Source organism: Astatotilapia calliptera, chromosome 17, assembly GCF_900246225.1.
Source record: "Astatotilapia calliptera chromosome 17, fAstCal1.2, whole genome shotgun sequence".
NCBI classification, from domain to species: Eukaryota; Metazoa; Chordata; class Actinopteri; order Cichliformes; family Cichlidae; genus Astatotilapia; species Astatotilapia calliptera.
In genome coordinates this window covers 10,647,182-10,670,170 of record NC_039318.1, presented here as the reverse complement: position 1 = coordinate 10,670,170, position 22,989 = coordinate 10,647,182, and the positions used below count along the sequence as shown (strand labels likewise).

The window sequence follows — 22,989 nt, the reverse complement described above, 5'->3', positions numbered from 1 at the left end:
TTCAGCACATCCAGATCAACTGCAGGGTAAGCTGGTACTGACCGCTAACAACCTGGACTAAGGAGCTGCGTCGATTCAGGCAGATTTTGTAAGACCAGAGTGTATGTTTGAGAGCAAATGCGTGGTACCAGGGTGGCTCCAGGGGCTCTAAGGAGATCAACACTGAAACAAAGTCCAACATCGTTATTCTACAAAGAGAAATCTGTGCGGTGGGTATGTGTGAACTGGCAGCTAAGTGGTTCTCAAGATGTTTACCAACTTGCTGAGAGTTTTTCACGGATTTGAAGCCACAGCATGCACTGTAATTTATTCTGTCACTGTGCCTCTGTCTTTATGTGTTCTGTTTGTGTGTTAGACTGGGAGGCAGCAGGGCGTTTCCCAGGGGCTAAAAATTCACTAAAAGATAAAGCTCATACACAAATGTAAATCACTTCACCCTTCCTGCTTGAAACCAGGCACTGAAAACATGCAGAAATGGCTCACACTCTGAAATGCCTTTGAGATTCTGATAATTATGTTTATATATTTTGTTGCCTCAGACCAAAAAGGTCAGGCAATAAGCAAGTTCAGCTTCCAGGAGGGAAGAGATTTGTTGTGATTTTTGTCCCAACGTCTTACAAGAACAATGATTAAGAATCACCCTGAGCATCTCTACATCCAAGCCCTTTTTGAAACGTTTTCTTCTAGTTTATTAGGCTCTGCAGCTTCATGTTTTTACTCTCAAGCTCTACAAAAGTAGGTTTGAAAATAAGCTAATATATTGATTAAGCATAACATTATGACCACCTGACTAATAAAGGAGTTGGTCCCTCTTTTCCTGCCAAAACAGCCTTAAACCATTCAGGCATGGACTCTACTAAACCCCTGAAGGTGTGCTGCGGTATCTGGCACCAAGATGTTAGCTGCAGATCTTTGCAGTCCTCTAAGTTGTGATGCATGGCCTCCATGGATCTGAGTTTGTCCAGCACATCCCACAGATGCTCGATTGGACTGAGATCTCGGGCACTGGGAATTTCAGCAATTTGAACTACAGCAGGTCGTCTTTTGGATCGGACCACACAGGCCAGCCTTCGTACGTCACGTGCATCAGTCAGCGTTGGCCACTGATGACTCTGCTGCCGATTCACCACTCATCCTTCCTTGGACCATTTTTGATAGATACCGACCACTGCAAACCAGGAACAGCCCACAAGTGCTGTGGTTTTGGAGATTAAAGTTTGTCAAACTGGCTCAAATCCTTACACTTGCCCATTTTTCTGGTTCTAACACATTAATTTCAAGCACAAAATATTCACTTTCTTCCTAATATGTCCCACTCACTAACAGATGCCATGATGAAGAGATAATCAGTGTTATTTACGTCACCTCTCAGTGCTCATAATGTTATGCCTGATCGGTGTACTTCTACTCTAACAGTGTAAAAGCACAATTCATAAAATATGTTTTGTACTGCTGTTTGATTCTGACATCAGGGGCTAAAGCTGCAAGCAATTCAGAAACAACTATAAAATTAGAACCAAAGATTCAAACAGCAACTTAAAATAAATGCACACGTATATGTATTTGGCAGATTTAAGTTAATGCGAACTGATGAAGCGTATTTCACTGACAGAAAATCTGAAATACTGATGTTTTAATTGATGAGATGTTAACAATAACAGAAAATGATTCACAGAAAAAAAGGAAAAGCAACATTATGCAAAATAGAATTTTTAACGATGACACTATAATACTGATGTACATAATTCAGAGCAGAGTAAAAATGGAATGATAACTTATTGAGGACGGAGGTTTATGTATGGAACAACACTGCATTTCTAGCAAACTTCAAATCAGCACCAGCTAATTAAAGAGACTGAAACAGATAATTATCTCTGCCAAAACACAGAGTTGAGGAAGGACATCTTTGGCATCAATGCAGCAAAGATAAAGATCTTCCTGTTTGTCACTTTTCACATTATAAATAATCTGAGGTTGTGCTGATTTATACTAAACTCTACATTCAGCAAATGTGCTTTAACTCAACATCTAGTGAACACAGGCATAAAAACATGATTCCACAAGGCACTTCTTGAAGGTACAATGGTTTTTGAAAGAGTTATAAAGCTCACTGTCAAATATCAGCTGACAAATAACAACCTGTGTACTGCACAACATTTGTAGGCATTTCTTTTCAAGTAGTTCTATGATGAAATCTTCTGATTACAACATTAACAAGGCAAGAGCATTTTCTAGTACCCCTGAGCACATCCATCTGCTCTGGGATCCGATCCTGCCCAAAGCACCCTGGAAGGACGATCCCCTTGGGTGACAGACGGATTCCACCAATCCCCCACTGCGATGATCTGCCCCCGCCCAAACTGAGACCTCTTGTGGCCTGTGTGTGTGAATGAAAAGGAAGATGCAAAAACCCGCTGAGCTGTATGGACTGTAGGTACAACAAATGAAAATACATTCTAAGTCTAATTAGCATGCTAGCATCATGAAATCAAGGTTTTTGGAGTGTTAGTCAGAGTCTGAAAATAGGTAGAACATGTAAACCAGAGGATATGAAGATGAGCAGTAGGGAGATGCGTGCACTGTTCTTTTCTTCACTGACAGGTTTTGAACAGTTAGATATTTTAGATTTGTAAATCATTAATCAAAAAAACTTAAAACAAAAAGTTCAAAGGTTAAAACTGGCTTCACTGGTTAGCATTTTGTAGAAAATACAGTCAAACACAAGGACAGTGGGGAGGATTGTTTTTATTTGACTTTTTATTCCTCTAGCTAAAACCTTTTATTATCAAATAATATTTCATTAAAATTATCCTGAACTGAGTCTTTTATGATAAATTTTGTTAATGGTTTTAAATTAACATTAAACCACAACATGGAATTTGATACAAAATTAACTTCAAAATGCAGAAATGTGAACTCTTCAGCATATTTTATATTCTGTGCTGCTAGTTGTACAAGAAGCTGATCGCACTATGATCCGACTATCACAGTGGGAAAATCTTGGATAGGCAAAAGTTGATGCACGCATCATATTCACACTCAGAAAAACCAGAGAGCCATCGTAAGCAGCACGTAAGAGGAACAAGTACAAACATCCTGTTAACAACAGGAAGCAAAAGGGTTTATGAGAACTGCGGTCTAATGCCGCTGATTTGAACCTCATGGTTATTCTAAGAAATGGTCTCATTTGTTTACTGCCGTTAGTGTATTGCACATCAATATAATAATTAATGTCACACATTAACTTTTAATGACATAAGTCGTGACTAAAGAACTGAAACGTATTACCTTGACTTACGACTAAGAGCAAAGGCCTTCGAAAGTAACTGTTTTGGTGACATTTTGCACTACAAAGGTGTTTTTCCTGCTTTTCTTCAATCGCTTTCATTAATGAGCAAGAGAATGATCCCAAAAAGTTGATTCTGTTCATCGGGATGTAGCGTTTTCAAAAGAATGATCAGTTTTTTAGAAGTATGACATAAATTACACAGAAAAATTGAATGGAACTATTAATAGTGAGCAAACAGTTAATTATGTGTACCTGACACTGGCCAGTTGACACGGTGTCCTCGTCTTTTCAGTTCCTCAGCTACCTTCTGGTCGATCCCCTCCTCCAGGTTAACCAACCACTGACCAGCTGGGAAAAATGTGACCACATACAACATAATTTAGAGGAGTTTTCTTCTCAAGTGTTTCCAAAAGTAAAAAACAAAAGAAAAAAATGAGAGATGACATCAGCATTTTTAAGGAAAGTCTCATCTACTTAACAAATGATGTTACATCACGCTGAACAGCTGATTTGACTACCAGCCAACCACTTAATAAAATGCATGGCAACATATTTTATGGCAAAGTTAGTTGCTATGTTTACATGTGTTTCAATGGCACATTAACTACCAAACAGCTTAATGTGCATTTCATATGACAAAAATAAAAAATACACAAGCACATGAGCCAATTATACACTTGAACACACTTGATTGTACAGCATACATCTTTAATGGCTAAAAGCAAGAATTGGGTCCACAAGTTTGAATTTATTTTGGATTTTCTCCACACATGATAAAAAGGTTCAAATATAAATGCAGTTAAATCTTGTGGTGCTGAAGAATCTTTTAGCATAACATGACAAAGAGCCTTTTAATCATTTAACTTAATGATCATGATTGATTACAACTAGTGGTTTCTCTTTGCCACTATAAAAAGATTGGTCTGACCAATACTGGGAACAAAGAGAAAGGCCAAGAACTCAGTGAAACTCTCAAAAGAAGAATTGTTGGAAAGGTCCAATTGAGCCATTTCCACACAAGTACAGTTCATCAGATCATCATTTCAAACGACTGTACGTAAGTGCAATTTATTCTGATGTGTCACCACTTTGCCAAATGTCACCCTCAGATCAGAGGAAATCAGTCAGCATGTTCAAGAACAACCCAGGAAGCACTAGGGCTCAACACCAGCATAACTGTCCACAATGAAGCGAGTTCCACATCGCCGTGTAGCAGGCAGCACTGATCCAAAGCGATAGTGCTTCACTTCATGCAAACAATCTGTTATAGTGGCATAAATGAATGTCCGAATGACTTATCTAATCAATATTTTGACTAAACACACAATGTTACTGATCATTAATCAAGACATAATGTTCTTCTGCTCTTTAAGCTTGCAAATGATTCTAACATTTGCTATAACGGCGCGTGTTTGTGTGTGTGTTTTTGTGCAGGCCTACTTTTGTGGTCATACTCTACATAGACTCTAGGTGCATCCAGGGCTTGCTGAGGATTCATCCCAAACTCCATCATGTTTAACAGCACCTAACGCAAGAGCAGCATTGGTCACGAGATTGAACGACATATATCTGATGACACTGAAGTCAAGTTGGATATAAGTGTAGTGACATTAAACTAGCTCTGCCAATGACAAAATATTCATGTTAAAAATCAAACCTTCTGCTCTCTCTTTTGAGATATATATATATATATATATATATATATATATATATATATATATATATATATATATATATACACACAGTGGGGCAAAAAAGTATTTAGTCAGCCACTGATTGTGCAAGTTCCCCCACTTAAAATGATGACAGAGGTCAGTAATTTGCACCAGAGGTACACTTCAACTGTGAGAGGCAGAATGTGAAAAAAAAATCCATGAATCCACATGGTAGGATTTGTAAAGAATTTATTCATAAATTAGGGTGGAAAATAAGTATTTGGTCACCTCAAACAAGGAAAATCTCTGGCTCTCACAGACCTGTAACGTCTTCTGTAAGAAGCTTTTCTGTCCCCCACTCGTTACCTGTATGAATGGCACCTGTTTGAACTCATCATCTGTATAAAAGACACCTGTCCACAGCCTCAAACAGTCAGACTCCAAACTCCGCCATGGCCAAGACCAAAGAGCTTTCGAAGGACACCAGGAAAAGTATTGTAGACCTGCACCAGACTGGGAAGAGTGAATCTACAATAGGCAAGCAGCTTGGTGTGAAAAAATCAACTGTGGGAGCAATCATCAGAAAATAGAAGACATACAAGACCACTGATAATCTCCCTCGATCTGGGGCTCCACGCAAGATCTCATCCCGTGGGGTCAAAATGATCATGAGAACGGTGAGCAAAGATCCCAGAACCACACGGGGGGACCCGGTGAATGACCTGCAGAGAGCTGGGACCAAAGTAACAAAGGTCACCATCAGTAACACACTACAACGGCAGGGAATCAAATCCCGCAGTGCCAGACGTGTTCCGCTGCTGAAGCCAGTGCATGTCCAGGCCCGTCTGAAGTTTGCCAGAGAGCACATGGATGATACAGCAGAGGATTGGGAGAATGTCATGTGGTCAGATGAAACCAAAGTAGAACTTTTTGGTATAAACTCAACTCGTTGTGTTTGGAGGAAGAAGAATACTGAGTTGCATCCCAAGAACACCATACCTACTGTGAAGCATGGGGGTGGAAACATCATGCTATGGGGCTGTTTTTCTGCCAAGGGGACAGGACGACTGATCCGTGTTAAGGACAGAATGAATGGGGCCATGTATCGTGAGATTTTGAGCCAAAACCTCCTTCCATCAGTGACAACTTTGAAGATGAAACGAGGCTGGGTCTTCCAACATGACAATGATCCAAAACACACCGCCCGGGCAACAAAGGAGTGGCTCCGTAAGAAGCATTTGAAAGTCCTGGAGTGGCCTAGCCAGTCTCCAGACCTCAACCCCATAGAAAATCTGTGGCGGGAGTTGAAAGTCCGTGTTGCTCGGCGACAGCCCCAAAACATCACTGCTCTCGAGAAGATCTGCATGGAGGAATGGGCCAAAATACCAGCTACTGTGTGTGCAAACCTGGTAAAGACCTATAGTAAACGTTTGACCTCTGTTATTGCCAACAAAGGTTATGTTACAAAGTATTGAGTTGTATTTTTGTTATTGACCAAATACTTATTTTCCACCCTGATTTACGAATAAATTCTTTACAAATCCTACCATGTGGATTCATGGATTTTTTTTTCACATTCTGTCTCTCACAGTTGAAGTGTACCTCTGGTGCAAATTACTGACCTCTGTCATCATTTTAAGTGGGGGAACTTGCACAATCGGTGGCTGACTAAATACTTTTTTGCCCCACTGTATGTGTATATATATATATATATATATATATATATATATATATATATATATATATATATATATATATATATATATATATATATATATATATATATATATATATATATGTGTGTGTGTGTCTATTATTAGAATAAAAATATAATTATGCCCCACATTGTTGCTCTGTGACGCTTGCTGACTCTGTACCTGTACGTGTCCTTGTGGTTGCATAAAAGCTCCCATCACGCCGAGAGCAGCAAGGAGCCGGGGTTTTTGTGATGTGGTTGTTGAATCGGAGAGGAGTGCAGGTATAATGGTGTGATACACCCGCTTCCTCCCAGCAACGCAGTTTATGTGATTACGGCACAGGGAAAAGTTAGCGCCGCGATTCTGCAGAGATAGAACAAAGAAATCAGAATTCAACCCTTTTAGCTTAAACACTTATGTTTTATGCTTCAGTCTATGTGGTTCCAGTTTAGGAGGCTACAATGTCTTCATGACTTCATCAATACATTTACATGCACAACAAAAATGAGCTTGTAAGGTAATGTGAGCATGCAAATTAAGGTAATGAAATATGAAAATCTACAACTTTTTCCACCCAGGCTTCATTTTATATGTCTTTTTTCCCTTAGTTTCACACGGCAGCATTCATGTTCATGTAAAATTCTCTTACATATGTGCTGCTGTGTTACTGGGAAGTTTATTGTAATTATAAAAACCTATAGAGCTTTATTAATGCGGTATATAAGAGGCAAGCTGAGAAATCAGCTGAAAGTGTGGTAATGCAGGATCTTGTTTTATGCTGATCACTTTAAAAATGACCCTAATTATTTGAAGCATAATCTCATATTACACTAAATTCTTAGCATTTTTCCATGATTTAGAAGAATTCCTAGTCTTTCAGTAAATCAAACAGATAAACGCCATTGCTACCTTACATGCGCACAAATAAAGACATTCTCTTTCTGACCCTTCAGACCTGTAGTGAGAATCCACAGTCTTTAGGGACCAGCCCCGTCCCAAAGCCCATATAGTTGCTGTTGACAAAGGAGCATGCATTCCTCTCACTGTCTATCACACAGAAATACACCGTGTCACTTCCTGTCATCAGGCCGGGCTCCACTCGCTCCATGGCCCTGCAGAGTCACACAAACATACAAGAACAATCATATTCATTAATAAGTTCACCTGACAGGTCTGTTTTTTACTATTGATTTATTAAAATATTTGGAAAATGAAAGAAAAATTAAGACTCAAGTAGACTGAAAAGAAAACTTGTGTTGGTTTAAGAACAAAACCAAACTACCAAGTTTGCAAAGATAATTGAAAGGTTTCATACTTATGCAATAAATGTTTCCATAAACACAATATTACAGGTATGAACGAGGGTTGAGGAGTTTTCCTGCCTTAAAGTACCTTTATCTGTAGATTTCTATTTCTTTTACAATAACCAGATTATTGCAGTGCAGTAAAAAATATTTATAATTTCCTGTTTTTATATGACTTCCCATTATTGCCTAGTTTATTAGAAGCATCTAAACATTAAAAGTGTGAAGAGGTTGTGAGGATAACAAGACATCAGAATCAAATTGACGCCTCGTTTGGACCTGGTTGACTCATTTAGGTTAAGTTGACAACCAATGGAAGCGAGACGTAGAATTAGTGTGTGGATTTGTGTGTTTGATGGTGCAGTGACACCGAAATGAACTCGGCAATTTCAAAAAAGCAGGATTTAATACCCGGTATACATCAATATATGTTAATACAATTATTGTGTTGTTGTTAACTTTTATAGTCTGTTTGTCTTTCCCCTGATAAAGACCAGATCAAGTTCAAAGTCCTCAACAATATAACACATTGTTTCTAAAATATACACTCACACAACGACACACGCCCTGGGTGAATGTGAGGGAAGAGACGAGAAGGGATGGGCGCTCAGGTCAGGGGAAGTATAAGTCTACAGACCTATCTAAAGTCAACAGAGGACGACTGGTACACACTGGTACTAACAGATATACACACGCAGAAACACACACCTGTCCGTGCTGATGAGCTGTGCTCGCTGGTGACTGTAGCCCTTGTCCAGCAAGGTTTCCAAAGGGATAGTCACATGACTTGAGTCACCCAGGTAACGCAGAGCATCTGTTAGAGCCAATCGCACAGCCTCAACCAGTACATGGATATAGTCAGAGCTGTTATGGCCTTTAGCTACACACACAAACACATAGAAATGTATTATAGGGCCCAGGAAAAGCCAAGTATGTAGGTTCATGAACTCTGACTGCACAAAAACAAAAACAGTTACTTATTTTACAATTTACTTTCTGTCAGTGTAAAGAAGTAGTACAAATTTAATCCATAAGATAACATAAGTTACGTGATAAAGAAATGGTGCTGTAGTGAAAGAAATGAATTAATTAGGACTCTTTGGACTTAAATTAGAAGAAATTAATGTGTAAAACTATAGAAAAAAGTTGCTATAGCTCATTGTCCAGTCTCTCCTGTAAATATAAAATGGTAATTCACAAAAAAAATCTCTTTTTATAAATGTGGAGCCCATGGGGGGAAAAAATCTGTAGTAAATAGCGTAAAAAACAGAAAGATTTCTAGCTTTTCACTGTATATCTATCACATAATTACTTTGGTGGAGTATAAATGGCCACGGGGAAGGTCCTTATCAATTACAGTTACAGATAAAGCTTTCTTCATATTTTCCAAAGCGGTCCAGGGGGCCGGTTTAGAGTCTTTGCTGGACAGATTCTGGCCCCCGGGACCTCATGTTTGGCATCCCTGCTATTTGGAAAAAAATTAACCTCATAGAGGTTAGTTTTTGTGGACAAACATATCCTTTTCCCTTTTTGGTCAAAGGTAGATCAGAGCACACTGCGATGTGTTCCAGCACAGGGACGGCAGGTCGGGCCAGTGAAATCACCAGCGAGCTGACTTCCATAATGCAGGAAAATCCATTTTAATTTTACTGTTTTATTTATATTTTGAATGTCTCTTTAGTTTTTCTGCTGAGCAGCTTTTTATTTCCCCTGCGCTGGGCTGGGACAAACAGGCAGAACACTGTAACTAACTGGGTTGGGTTATAAAATGTGATTTATGAAAATGTAGGAGATATATGGTTTTTATTTTTATGACTCAGCCACTTCTCCAGACTCATATTTACTGTATACTTAAGATTTTACAACAGGCAATAATGCACCTGGCAGGGACTTCTTCACTGTCCCTGTGGTTACCTTTGAGTTGAGGAAAGTTCTCCAGGATGTTGAGCATGAGCAGGGCAGCCAGTCCCTGACTGTTAGGAGGAAGCTCCCACAGACGTACACCCTAAACACACAGTGAAGTCAAGTTCATTCTGCTGACCATGTTATTAAAATACACACATGACCGGCATCTTTGGTTTCTGACCTTGTACTCTGTGCTTATGGGGGTGATGACCTCGCTGTCATGGCTGCTCAGGTCACCCAAGGTCATGACTCCCCCATTTTGGTTGATGACGTCAACAATGGCCTGGGCCACTCTGCCCTGGTAGAAAGCTGGCTTGCCACGCTCACCGAGCTCCTGTCGATACATGAGCTCATGTACTGCTCACTCGGCCACAGTACAAAACGTTTTACAGATGGTGGTTAACATGATATCGAGGAACACTTGTCCAGCGTTTAAAAGTTCACTCCAGTCAATGTGTGTGTGTGTGTGTGTGTGTGTGTGTGTGTGTGTGTGTGTGTGTGTGTGTGTGTGTGTGTGTGTGTGTGTGTGCTTGTGACTTCTTTGCCCCACAGTGAAGTCACGCACAACTATCGAAGAACAATCAAAGAATCTAATCATCAATGAGGCTGAGGTCATCGCTGTTCTTTCCACTGCCTCATGGTCATGAGTGTAGGTGTGTGCGTGTGTCTGTGGGTGTTGAGATAGGGCACATTTGGCCATCTTCCTGCGTTATGGTATTATAAACGCTTGATTGTTTGAATTGATTTCAATCAATGCATATTTTAGTGGTGACTCACAAGCAGGCAACCACACACTCAGATAAACACACAATGACATAAGCCATGGTTTTCTTTAGTCTGACTGACTCCGGAATCTATGAAATGACAATAGTTGTATAAATGTGCCATTACATATACAAAATTAGACACAGAGTCATGGCTGAACATTCACATGAAGGTGGAGTACTTACAGTACTGACACATGGCACTAAAAAAAGCAGCATTCGCATTTCAGTAGCTGAATAAAGCTTAAGTTCAGCTTTATTGGCTTCAGGTCATAACAAATTACTCACAGTAACTTTTAAAACTACACTTAAAACATAATCACCATTTTATTTGTCAGAAGCAATACATCACACAAATCCTTTTTTCCCTCTACTGACTATCTTGTTACACACTGTACCCTGTCGAATTTTGCCAGGTCTTGCCAAGCTGTACAGCCAGAATGCTGACACCACATGAGCCATTTTGCTGCCCTTATATCCTCAGATGGGGCTTTTCTGCCCAAAGACAAGCTTTTAAAAGTATCACATACATCCATCCATTTCTATCTAATCCCCATTATCTATTGTTGTTCTGCTTTCACTACTTCCTCTCCACTGTTCCATTACTCTTCTCTTAGAGATTTAACTTCCTATGATACCTCTGGGCTTATCCAAGGCCTTGTAGTATAAAAGGCTAAGTTAAATTTAGAAAACTCCTATAATGACACAGAACAAACAGGGGTTTCTCACAACTTCTACATTGTTGTGTTTCCTTCTTGTGTGAATAACACAAGTTATTAGAAATAAATGACCTTCTGCTCCTCAAGTGACCTGTGGATTTACCTTCAAAGTTCGAGCCAGGCCAGTGTTTTGGAATACTTGTCCACATTTGGGCGCATGACCGTCAATCATCAATTCTACACCCAGTTCCTTTCCAGCATCCCTCAAAGCAGACACCCAGTTCGCCCAGTGGTGAGCTGTTAACTCAGCCACAGGAAACCCCACCTCTGCTAGTTCCACAGCCCCACTCAGGACCTCCTGTAAGGACAGCTAGCAAAGTAGGCAGAGGAAACACATGCATGTAACAGGAAACTGAACTGAACAGGAAGAGTGAGATACTGCTCCGTGACAAAATAAGCAAAGGATACAACTAATTTACAATTTTCTGAGGGAATTCCACTAATTTGAATGTTGGTCATCAAGCAATGTGTTTGATTTTCCTTCACCGCCATTTACATTGCACGTCATTTAACCTACATATAAGGTGAGAAGTAATGAACAAGTCATATTGATCTCTGTTGCTTCCAATATAATGGGAGTCTTTGAATATAATGGGAGTCTTTGAATATAATGGGAGTCTTTGAATATAATGGGAGTCTTTTTTGTTTGTTTTTTTAGATAGACTTTGTCCCCACTTTCAAGGACCTGCATCAAATTTAACCATAGATGGACAAGTTATTGCAGCTGTGACCAAATAAAGGAAATCTCTACAGAGGCAATGATAAGCTTTTCCATTCTTTGTTGATGTCTCTTTGGTTCAAAGTCAAGTCCTATTTCCAGGCATGTTTGTGCATGCTGGTCACTTCTGCAGGGTTTATAGGTATTTACCTCAGTCAAATGATTTATCTCAGACGGGCTGCCAGAGTGTTCTATAAAACACTCCCATGTCACAGATATAGAAGACAAACATAAGTAAACCTTGTGACTTCCTAGCAGCTGCACAGTATCACACCAACATGCTGGGGCCCCAGGGACTGTAACATTCAGAGCATCAAACACTGAAGGAGGCTTCTCTGCGGTGTAACCTTGTCCTTCCAGGAAGTCCAGGGTCAGTGCTCGGGGAGAATGACCACTGAGGACACAGAGAGAGGTTCGGTTTATTTTTGCACACATAGGGAAAAACAAGGAAAGCACCAAAGGATTCCCCACCTGCCATTAATCCCTCTGATCTCTCCAGTGTTTCCGTTGTAGAACAAGCAGAAGGCGTCTCCACCAGGGCCGGTGCTGCACGGCTCTGTTACTGCCAGGGCTGCTGCTATGGCAACTGCAGCATCTGCCGCATTGCCACCGCGCTTCAGGACATCTGGACACAAATATGTACCCATGACTGATGGATGTGACTGGTTTGTGCAACATATTAGATCACAACAGCATTCCTAGCATGAAATTGTCATGGTCCGGGGTCTTTGGCCCTGGGTTTTGCGTTTTCTTGGGCTTTTAATTCTTCACTATTTATTTTGGTGTTCTGAGGCCTGTACAACAAAGCTGAATTTGGTTTTATCCACATAACCTAACCCAGGGCTTTCTATACTGTGACAGTGGTTCTTTTCTTACCAGGGTACATCACCATAGTAACTTATGCTGCAAACCAAACCTGGTCCAAAGCATGTTATGTTATGTAAACTCACCTCCTAATGATGAGTCAAGTCACAGTGTCACCATTCCTGGAACAACCCCTCTGACCTCTGTGCTCAGATAGTAGGGGGGTTTAAAATATTTTTAATAGCATCTAATGTCTTTGTTTATCCCTGATGAGCATCAGTAATAATGCTCATCTTTGGGGTTTTTGTATGTTTGTTTTTTTTTTCTTCCTGTTGGCTGCATGCAATTTTACGACAATTTTGTTGTTCTAAAAGTATTCATATAGAAATCACTGCGCCTATTTGTACTTGTGGATCTCTCTTGTTAGTTTTGATTAGTTTCACCTGTTTCTTGTTACCGATCTGTTTCCACTTTCCACTTTTTTATTACAACAGCTTACAAATAAACAGCTTTTGACATTTAACTCTCAGCGTCTTTGCATTTAGGTCCTTACCTCCATACACTCCAGCATAATTTGACAAAAAGAACACTCCCACATCATGTTTTAGCTGAATTCTTTTCTCACAGCCCAATAAAAAACTTTTTAGATTTACAAATGAGCTTATATATTTATTGTAGATGTCACAAAACACCAACAAACCAGATTTATGCTCACTTCTATAAGCAAATGTGTAATTACTGTTTAGCCTTTTTTGGCCCACATAACTGGTTATATAATCAATATACAATTAAGTGAATATGTGTGACTGAACACTTTTCTCTTATAAGTTCATTTGACACTCCTTTTTTAAAATGGTAATGCTGGAATGTGTTTAGAATTTTCTACTGTTCACAACGCTTTTTTAAAATAAATTTAAATACCATCTCATTTATGTCATGCAAACCATTTTTGCTTTAGACTTCAACCACCAGCTCCCTTTCCCTGTTCTTGATTAAGTACTGCTAGAGCTTAATCATGCAGATATTATTCTCTGAATCTCCAAGCACGATATCCCAGTACACTTCAGACCCAGCCACACCCTCAGACAAAAATTGGTTACCCATTGGAGTGCTCAGACCTCTACACTGAAGAAACCAAACAGCCCCCAGCTTGACAGGATAAGACATTTAAAGGATAAAGGTCACTCTTTTGAGGATTCCAATATTCACATTTTGGACAGAGAAGACAGATGGCTTAAAAGAGGAGTGAAAGAGGCCATCTATGTCCACTGTGAATGACCATCTTGGAAAGATCAGTGGAGGTGGCTTACCTAAAATGCAGTTTTGAGATCCCCTCCGAGTCACCTTCACCTCAACCCCAAATCACATCTTGTGTCAGGTGTTGTCAATAGGTCACATGACAGGGTGAGGCAAAGTTTTACAATGGTTTCACCCGAAACCTCTGCTGATAATGACCTACGCCTTTTTTCATACCTTGGCTCATGTGATGGGGCACATGATCAATATTGGCTCAAAAGATCCACGATCCATATCCAATGGCTGAGGACTCCACAGATACTGTCAGTTTCGGGGCTCTGCAAACTATATTCTACTTATATTTGTATCTCAGAAGCACCAGAATACAGTATATTAAACAGAAATGAAAGCATAGACAGAACCGGCTCCGTGAGGGGATCATATACATATACTACTCTAACTGGAATACTAATCAATATTGTGAGATGTATTGATTTTTTAAAACAAATCAGCCAATCACAATCAAGCTAGGTGAAACAAGACATTACGAGAAATGATCGACACAATAACAATTTTATACCTATAATCGGGATTCTGACCTATATGCTCTGTTGTATCTATTTTAACTAATGCATTGTCAAGTCCCACAAGGAAGCCTGACATAAGGTTCTGGTATCCAGCTGCAAGGGTTTACAAAGTGATCCATCGGTGAACTGAATATCTTTCAGTCTTAAATTGCTGGTTGGACCAAACCAGTATCTAAGACTTTCTAACATCTTATAGACAAAACATAAACACTGAGGTGGCTTCAAACATATAGCTTATAGGTGGAGAAGGATTTTGACTGGAATACAGGTGCATCCAATTTTAGTGGCCAATATAAAAATATATATACATTTTCACCTGTGTTTTCATCTAGCTTAAGGTCGAATTATTTTTCTTTTTTTAAGTATTCACAGCACATCGATATATATATATACGATTAAGAAAAGTATCTTTATGACTCTTTGTGACCAATACTATAATAAATCCAGCCCTTTTTGGCCGCCGCCCTCTTGGCCAGATCTCTTATTTGTGGCTCAAAATGACTTGATATCTTTCATGAGAGATACGTTTGACATATGTTTAACAGATTATTGGCAAGTAACGGTTTAAATACGGGCAATGATGTTTTGGCACATACCGGAAATCCCTTTTTGGCTCAGCATAGTCTTCATAGCAGTTGCTGAGATTTGATGGTTTAATAGCATCAGATTAGCGCTTACGATACCAACTGAATCTTTACTGTCACCCTTTATTTTTTGTCTTTTGGGTTACAAACATGTTGGTAAATTTTGCGTCACGCAGTCAGATTCTTTGTGCTCATACTTTGAAATAAGAATATAAAAGTTTTTGGCTGTCTTTTCGTTTCAATTCTCCACGGCACTCCACCCACTTACCCAGTCCTATACTGGAAGCTAAAGGTTGGCTGGAGGCCACGCAGCCGTGTAAACACACAACAGGGGACCGACGAGAGGAAAAAGTCAAGTCGGTTCCCATTCTGGTTTCAAATATCAGCGACTGAGGCAGAAACTACGTGAAAATGACGGACGAGTAAAAAAGAGAGCTGGACTTTACTCCTCTGATCGATTGCTCTGATGTCGACAAGGCAGACAAGATAAGCGTATCGCAGACAACATCGATCATTGATCGGCGGGATAATCAGTATTATTGTTGTTTTTGTTGTTACTGCTGCGTTTATGTGCCACTTTATGAATTGCTTTAAGGTTAAGTTTTCACTCGGAAAACTGAGAACTGGCACAATCTCAACACTAACAGAAAAAACTACAACGGAATCTCATAATGGAATATCTAATGGAAATTGTTTTTCCATTAGATATGTGGGTTCTTTCAAAGATGGAACAAAGGTTAAATCGGACTATTAAAACAATAAATAAATAACAAAATGCACTTTTGTACTTGAATGGAATTTTAATAATTTAATTTAATTTAATAATTCACTAAATACAAAATAACAGCCAGAAAATACAATTCACAATCCAAGTGTTTAAAGTTTTATAGTTATCTAACAGCTACTCACATTTGTTAGCCTTTTATTGGGAGTTCACTTAAAGCTTACAGTAATGGAGAATTGTCGCTATCAATAGTAACAGGTATATTTAAAAATGTGTAAAGAGACTGACCAAATACTGTAGATCCACCTGAGGAAGCCAAATATAGTTTACTGTATTTGTTTACTTCTGCCAAACAAGGAATGCTTTTTATGTGATACTAGATGTCTTTTGTCAACATGTTTTCTTCTTATTCACTATATTAAAAGCCAGAATCATTCCAGAAGCAAGTCTGATTGCTCAGCAGTCATCTTGAAACATCTCCAGGAATTTAATTGAACAGTTACTGCGAAGTAGTCTTTAATTTCACTGTTTGTCTTGATATGAAAACTGGAAGTTATAGTGTGGTATCCACAATCATATGATGTTGTGGAAGGGTTTTTAGGCCAGCTTAAGATCCAATAGTTGATGCTTCTCTGTAATGTCTCTATCATAACTAAAATCACAGGGACAGGTTCACACAAAAATAGATATCAGAGACCAATGTCTAATCCAGATCCTTGTTGTTAAGTAGTTCACCCAGATTACCTTGAAAAGACCAAATTAAATTTAACCAATCAACATCAATAGATGCCTTCATTTACAATGAGAGTTGATTAAAGACAGAATTCACATGTTATTCACCCGACAAGCTTTCGTATTTAATCGATAGATAATTTATTACAAGAAAGGCTGTGGTCCACTGTACTTCTACTGGGTGTTTCTGACACTTCTACAGTGATTAATGATGAACATTGCTCATAATAATGTTCCACTCCAAGATTACTCACTGTGTCAGGTGACTAACAGCTAAGAGGGCCTCACTGTATAGACCAACTGTCTGTCACTTCCTCTTCTGTCTCCATGTGAACTCAGTGTAGAACATTAACTAGTGTGACCGCTGTGTCTTCACTGCTGTGTCTGTGTGCACACACAGGTATGTAATTCAGCATTAATGGCTCTCGGTGTGTTTGCATGCAGCCATGAGCATGTGCATGTGTGTTTGCACATTGCGTGCACAACTGGGAGAGATCCTGCCATATTACAGCTGCCTAATGTAAAATTGAAGCAATGAGATCACACAGAGATAGGCGGGGATGGGGTGAAGGGAGGGTGAGGGGAAGGCGTGGGTGGGGGGTGGGGAGAAGGGAGAGGGGGATTCTATAAAGGCTCATTCAATTATTAACTATTCTCACATATCTGGGACAGGTGAAGCAGACGCATCATTCAAAAGGTCTGAGATTTGGTGAGAAACTTTTAGGGTGTGTTGGGGACACTGCGCTTAATACAGGTCGAATGTAATAGGTGCAGTGATATTCTTCAGTGCCACAATCTCAACATTTTATCATTTGAGCCCCTTGAAGTGGATAAAGACTGGGCTTAATTTAAGTCTAAATCATTTCGCTGAGATAATTCAACGGAAACAGCATCCCAGGTGGAGTTTTAAAGTTCCCTTCTCTAACTTCAGGTGTTGTTGGTGTCGTCGGGAGCTGTCGAAACATCAGCGTCAGAATGTGTTCGGGTGGCTTTGCTAGATGTCTGGGGTTCACTCTGATACCCTTGTGCATTGTGTGTGTGCTCTGCAACATCCTGCTCTTCTTTCCCGGAGGAAAGTCGGTGGACAGTAAAAACATCACAGACCAGGTCTGGTACTTTGGAGGCATTCTGGGATCTGGAGTGCTGGTGAGTGCATTAGTGAACAATACAATGAAATTATGTTTTTAAAATATGAATTAATTCATCTTCAGCTCATGACGTCATGATTGTTAGCCATTAATGTTGTAATTATTGGTATAGCTAAACTTATTCTCAGTAAATAATCTAACAGTCAGTTTGGAATTAAATGGTTAATACCTGCAGAATATCAGAAAGTTGCAATGTATGTGTTATACTGCACTTAACCAGTTAATTAGACCAGCGCTCAATAAAAAGTTTATGTCACAACTCCCCTAAATTAACAGTATTAGTAACTACCAAAATAATTTTCATGCTTCTGTAATAGCGAATCCATCTGTACATGCAAACTCATTAATCAGTATTTTTTCATGTTAAAATATAATTATTGTTGTTATCCACGAATTCTCTAATTTATTGTTTTACAAAAAAGAGAGAAATTACAAAAGTATAGAATTACACCTAATTATGGTGGACCGAAAAATATGTTTTACTGATTGAATGTTATGCCAGTCCAAATTTAGGTTTAAAGAAGTTTTTGGCACATTTCTAAAATATTTGTGTTTTCTTGTTTTTTATACATTTGTTAAGCACTGCATGTCAAACGGTGTTGTGAATAAATTGTACGCTTCTTCTTAGTTATTGTTGTTATTATTATGTGTATATGAAAACTGCACAAAGGAACGTTTATCATTAGATACACAGTCAGTTTCAGACTGATTAACAATTTTGTTACAGCTTTAATGAATGACCGGTTCATTAATGATCTGTGTGTGAACACTGTGTGTTTTTGGGTGGCAGATGATCTTCCCTGCTCTGGTCTTCCTGGGTCTGAAGAACAATGACTGCTGCGGTTGCTGTGGCAATGAAAGCTGTGGTCGGAGATTCGCGGTGAGAAGATTTTTCACGTTCAATTTTGATCTGTTTTTCTGAAACAAGTCTCTCCTTTAAATGAGATGTTGAGTTTCAATTGGACTACACATAAACAGCAAGTGTAACTAGTGACATCAACAATGGCACCAATCAACTGGCCCTTTAAACAACGAAAGTGCAAAAAGATGCTTAAAAGGAGGCAGCTACATGGAATAAAGTGAATATGCGGTGTGTTTAAAAAAAGGTGTGACCATTAGGCCAAACCTGGCCTTTTTGCTTGGACAAGTAAAGCTCAGTGATGTTCCGTGGAGGCAAAAACACACACACATTTAACAAGACTGAAAAGGCACTCAAATATATATACAGCATACAGCTGCATTAGATAATTGCTACCTAGAGCATGACCCAGTGCACAAATGTGATCAGAAATGTCTTCAAATATTACTGTAAGTTGATGCAATTAATTGGGAATTAATCTAAATTAAAAGGAATGTGAAAATTAGATTTTTAAAAATTCCAGTCTAGGCAGAAACGTTAGACCTCTGTTCTCTGAGGACAAGGGTCTTCAGGGAATCTTCAGAAAATCTAAGTTTTCTTTGTCATTTGGGTTTTTTTTCCTCCTAACAGTTTTAAAACTATTAAAAACAACATTTATATTAGAGGTATTATGCTTGAGGGTCTACCAGTCACCTGTTAACTTCAGCGTTGAGATACTCTGAGCGTGTAATGGAAAACAAACACAGATGAACTATGTACACACATCCCCTCATGATTTACACAGCAATAAATTGGGAAAACACACACCCTCCCATAAAGTACTACAAATTCAATCATGGTAACACTCCCCGCACAGCTGTGTAGCACAGAGCCTGCGTTGTACAGTTAGGATCACGCAATTGATCGATACTTCAGGAATGTGTGCAAGTGTTACTTTGTGCACCTGGCCTTGAGCACGGCCTCTGGATACTAACACAATAACTTCATTGATGTCTTATTTTAAGAAGCTTAAAGGGGCATTGTTAAATGTTTTGATTCTCAGTATGAGTAACTGACCATGCTTCTCCCCACTCTCTCTCTCTCTCTCTCTCTCTGCAGATGTTGAGTTCGATGCTGTTTGCAGGTATTGGTGTTGTTGGTGCCGGTTACTCAGTTATAGTCTCAGCGGTGGCCATCAACCGTGGACCTAAGTGTTCCTTTTTTATAAACGGCACCACACTCGACTGGGGCTATCCTTTCTCCAATGGGTGAGACATAGAGAATAATCAAGTGTTAAAATGCGTTCAGTAGTTTGTTTTTTTATCACTCTGTCCATAGCAATGGAATGATCAGCATGTCCTTTCTTTCAGCTGGGTACACATGAAAGCATTTGTAATACATACAGGCTAAATTTGTAGCACCTCCAATTCTCAGTGCTCAGTGAAGGCTTCGTTTCAGATAGTGTGGGGCCTGTTTGGGGATTCTGTTTGCAGTACAGATGCATGACACAACCAGAGAGACATACAAATACTGTCTTGTAAAAGGGCTTCACGCTAAATCTGGCAACTGATTTGCTAAGAGCCAAACACTAAGAATTCTGTGCCAATAACAGTGTAAACTGCTGTTTATTTTAAGCACAACTAAATGTAAACTTAATCTGAACATTTAAGAGTCGAAGTGTATTAGTGCTACCTTTGCTGCACTTGTCTCTTGTATCTTAAGGTAAACTGTGGCTCACGAAACATCTCACATATTTGCTCTTTTCTTTTTAACCCTTCCTCTACAGAGACTACCTAGGCAACGCAACTTTGAGGGATACTGTGTGTCAAGAGCCAGCGGGTGTGGTGCCCTGGCATCTGTCTCTCTTCTCTGTGCTGCTGGTCATGGGTCTGATCCAGGTGGCGCTGTGTGCTTTTCAGGTGATAAACGGCCTGCTGGGAGCTCTGTGCGGGGACTGCTGTGGAGGGGTCAGTATCTACTCTGCTATGAGTTTCTCCTTAGTTGAGCACAGTTTTCTATTTTCTTTTATGACAAGAATAAAGATCTTACATTAGCTTCATAGAGCTGGAGGATATCATGTAATTGCTTATAGGTTGAGGATAAGTGTTAATAAACAGAGATTTAAACACACACACACACAAAAATAATAATAATTTTTGTCTTTCAGGGTGATGAGCACTGAGCACTGCATGTGGCTGAAGGTTGCTGACTTTCCTGGTTCCAGATGATCCGACTCTTGCTTAAGACTAAGTAATATAGCAGTGATATTTTGTCAAAAAGCTCATTGATTCCAATGTGGGATTTATCAGAAAACACTGGAAATGACACGAGCTCTTTAAGAGTTTCCTATTTCTTTTTTAATGAACACAGATGAGTCTGTCTTCGTAATATGAAATCTGAATCTGCTATGCTGCAAATAATTTCCAACACTAGCCACTGTAGTCCCTGATTTACTGCTATGTGGGTTAGTTTTGTAGAATTAAACTTGCTTTAATTCAATAAGAAAATATATTTAATGTAATATTTTATGTCATATTTTATTTTTTCAATTTTCTTTCTTGTGTAGTCAAACAAATGTAACTCCTAAAAGTGGCTTCTTTTATAGAGGAGTTTTATCTGTTGCTTGACTGCCTCCTGCTGGGGAAGATGTAAATTTACCTACACCATTAAAAAATAACGTCTTACAGAGAGTGGTCTTATTAAAAGACTGGTTCATTTCTTAAATAAATTAATTTTTTTATGTGTATTACATTTACTGCTTTCAACCCAAACTAATCACTGCGGATATTTTCCCCTTTCTCATAAAACTTTTAATTCTATGGCATGTTAATAAAGTTTATCTTTCACTGGTTCACTAGACAATAAGTGGTTTATATTGATATCATCCAGCATCAGTTTCAGTATCACACACTTAAAGTTACACATCTCCAGAAAAATGCTATTATAATTAACTAAAACTAGAATAAAATCTAAAGGTAGGTGTGGGGGGAAACATTTCAGTTAAATAAAATTTAAAAAACAACAACAACTAGATTTTCAAAAATTAAAACAAAAACTACCTGAAATGATATTGTGAGCTTGGAGAACTAACAAATATTTATTTATTTATTGGAACTGAAGGTATATTTTTTTGGTAGTGTGGCCTTTTTTGTTTGGTTTTTATGGATGTGGAGTAAATGTCCTTAGCTTTATTACAGATTACCTGATGAGTTATTGATCAATATGCTTGTTGAGACATATGAAACTTGAAAAGGTTCTGTATTTTTATTTTATTTATTTTATTTTTTTGTAATGCCAGTGCTGATTTTCCAGAATCTTGGCTCTGATATTTTAATAATAATTAAAACTGTAATGCCAAGTGTATTGTATTTGATACACGAGTATTTGTGAGTGTTTAAAACCTTTACATCATCTTTTTTTTTTTACTGAAAAAACAGAATAAATTGCACAAGAAATTTTAACCAATAAATTGTAGTAAAAGTTATTTTTTAATGATAACTTGAACTACTATATTCATCCTCCTATATTCACCCATCCATTCTCTTCCTGATCAAGGTTGTAGGAGGGCTCGGGCTTACCATAGGGTGAGATCTTTTATATGCCAATTCATTCTTATTTATTTATTCATATTTGTTTTTAATAGAATGTTCTCGCAATTATTTCATGGTTCATGCTTTACACAAATAAAAAGACTAAAACTAATACAGAAACTAAAAAAACTAAACTAAACCTTTTTAAACAAGTCAAACTTTTTTTGAAAGAAGAAAATCCACTCTGGAAATTAACTGAAACGAAACTGAATTAAAAGCAAAAATGAGTCAAAATAATAAAAAAATAAAGCCTAAGTAGAAAATACAAAACTATAATAACTACTACTGTCTGTCTTGATTGCTCACTGGAAATTATAAAATTCTAACAGCATTCATCCATCCATCCATCCATCCTCATCCGCTTTGTCCGGGGCCGGGTCGCGGGGGCAGCAGCCTAAGCAAAGAGGCCCAGACCTCCCTCTCCCCAGCCACCTCCTCCAGCTTGTCCGGGGGAATACCAAGGCGTTCCCAGGCCAGCCGAGAGATATAATCTCTCCAGCGTGTCCTGGGTCTGCCCCGGGGCCTCCTCCCGGTGGGACATGCCTGGAACACCTCACCCAGGAGGCGCCCAGGGGGCATCCTTGTCAGATGCCCGAACCACCTCAGCTGGCTCCTTTCGATGTGGAGCAGCAGCTGCTCTACTCTGAGCCCCTCCCGGATGGCCGAACTTCTCACCCTATCTCTAAGGGAGAGGC

At 39.0% G+C, this 22,989-nt stretch overlaps 2 protein-coding genes across 3 annotated transcripts; one reads left to right on the top strand and one right to left on the bottom strand.

Moving 5' to 3' along the window:
- Positions 1–1,636: 1,636 nt before the first annotated feature.
- On the bottom strand, positions 1,637–16,004 carry LOC113009363 (glutathione hydrolase-like YwrD proenzyme). The gene is made up of 12 exons (XM_026147625.1): positions 15,531–16,004; positions 12,523–12,676; positions 12,292–12,445; positions 11,437–11,643; positions 10,032–10,184; positions 9,860–9,950; positions 8,654–8,825; positions 7,597–7,753; positions 6,822–7,004; positions 4,730–4,814; positions 3,542–3,637; positions 1,637–2,377 (listed from the first exon to the last, which is right to left on the bottom strand). Exons 1-12 carry the CDS (start codon positions 15,628–15,630, stop codon positions 2,232–2,234), a joined length of 1,698 nt encoding a protein of 565 aa, XP_026003410.1. The 5' UTR covers positions 15,631–16,004; the 3' UTR covers positions 1,637–2,231.
- A 1,383-nt stretch (positions 16,005–17,387) lies between these two features.
- Positions 17,388–21,448, top strand: tm4sf4 (transmembrane 4 L six family member 4). 2 transcript variants are annotated; one of them, XM_026147329.1, is made up of 6 exons: positions 17,388–17,427; positions 17,650–17,864; positions 18,657–18,746; positions 19,824–19,972; positions 20,491–20,671; positions 20,872–21,448. In XM_026147329.1, the coding sequence occupies exons 2-6, from the start codon at positions 17,694–17,696 to the stop codon at positions 20,884–20,886; spliced, it is 606 nt and encodes a 201-aa protein (XP_026003114.1). In that variant the 5' UTR covers positions 17,388–17,427; positions 17,650–17,693; the 3' UTR covers positions 20,887–21,448. The 2 variants fall into 2 exon arrangements, with proteins under 2 accessions (XP_026003114.1, XP_026003115.1); XM_026147330.1 differs by having other exon boundaries at positions 17,390–17,415.
- Positions 21,449–22,989: the final 1,541 nt, after the last annotated feature.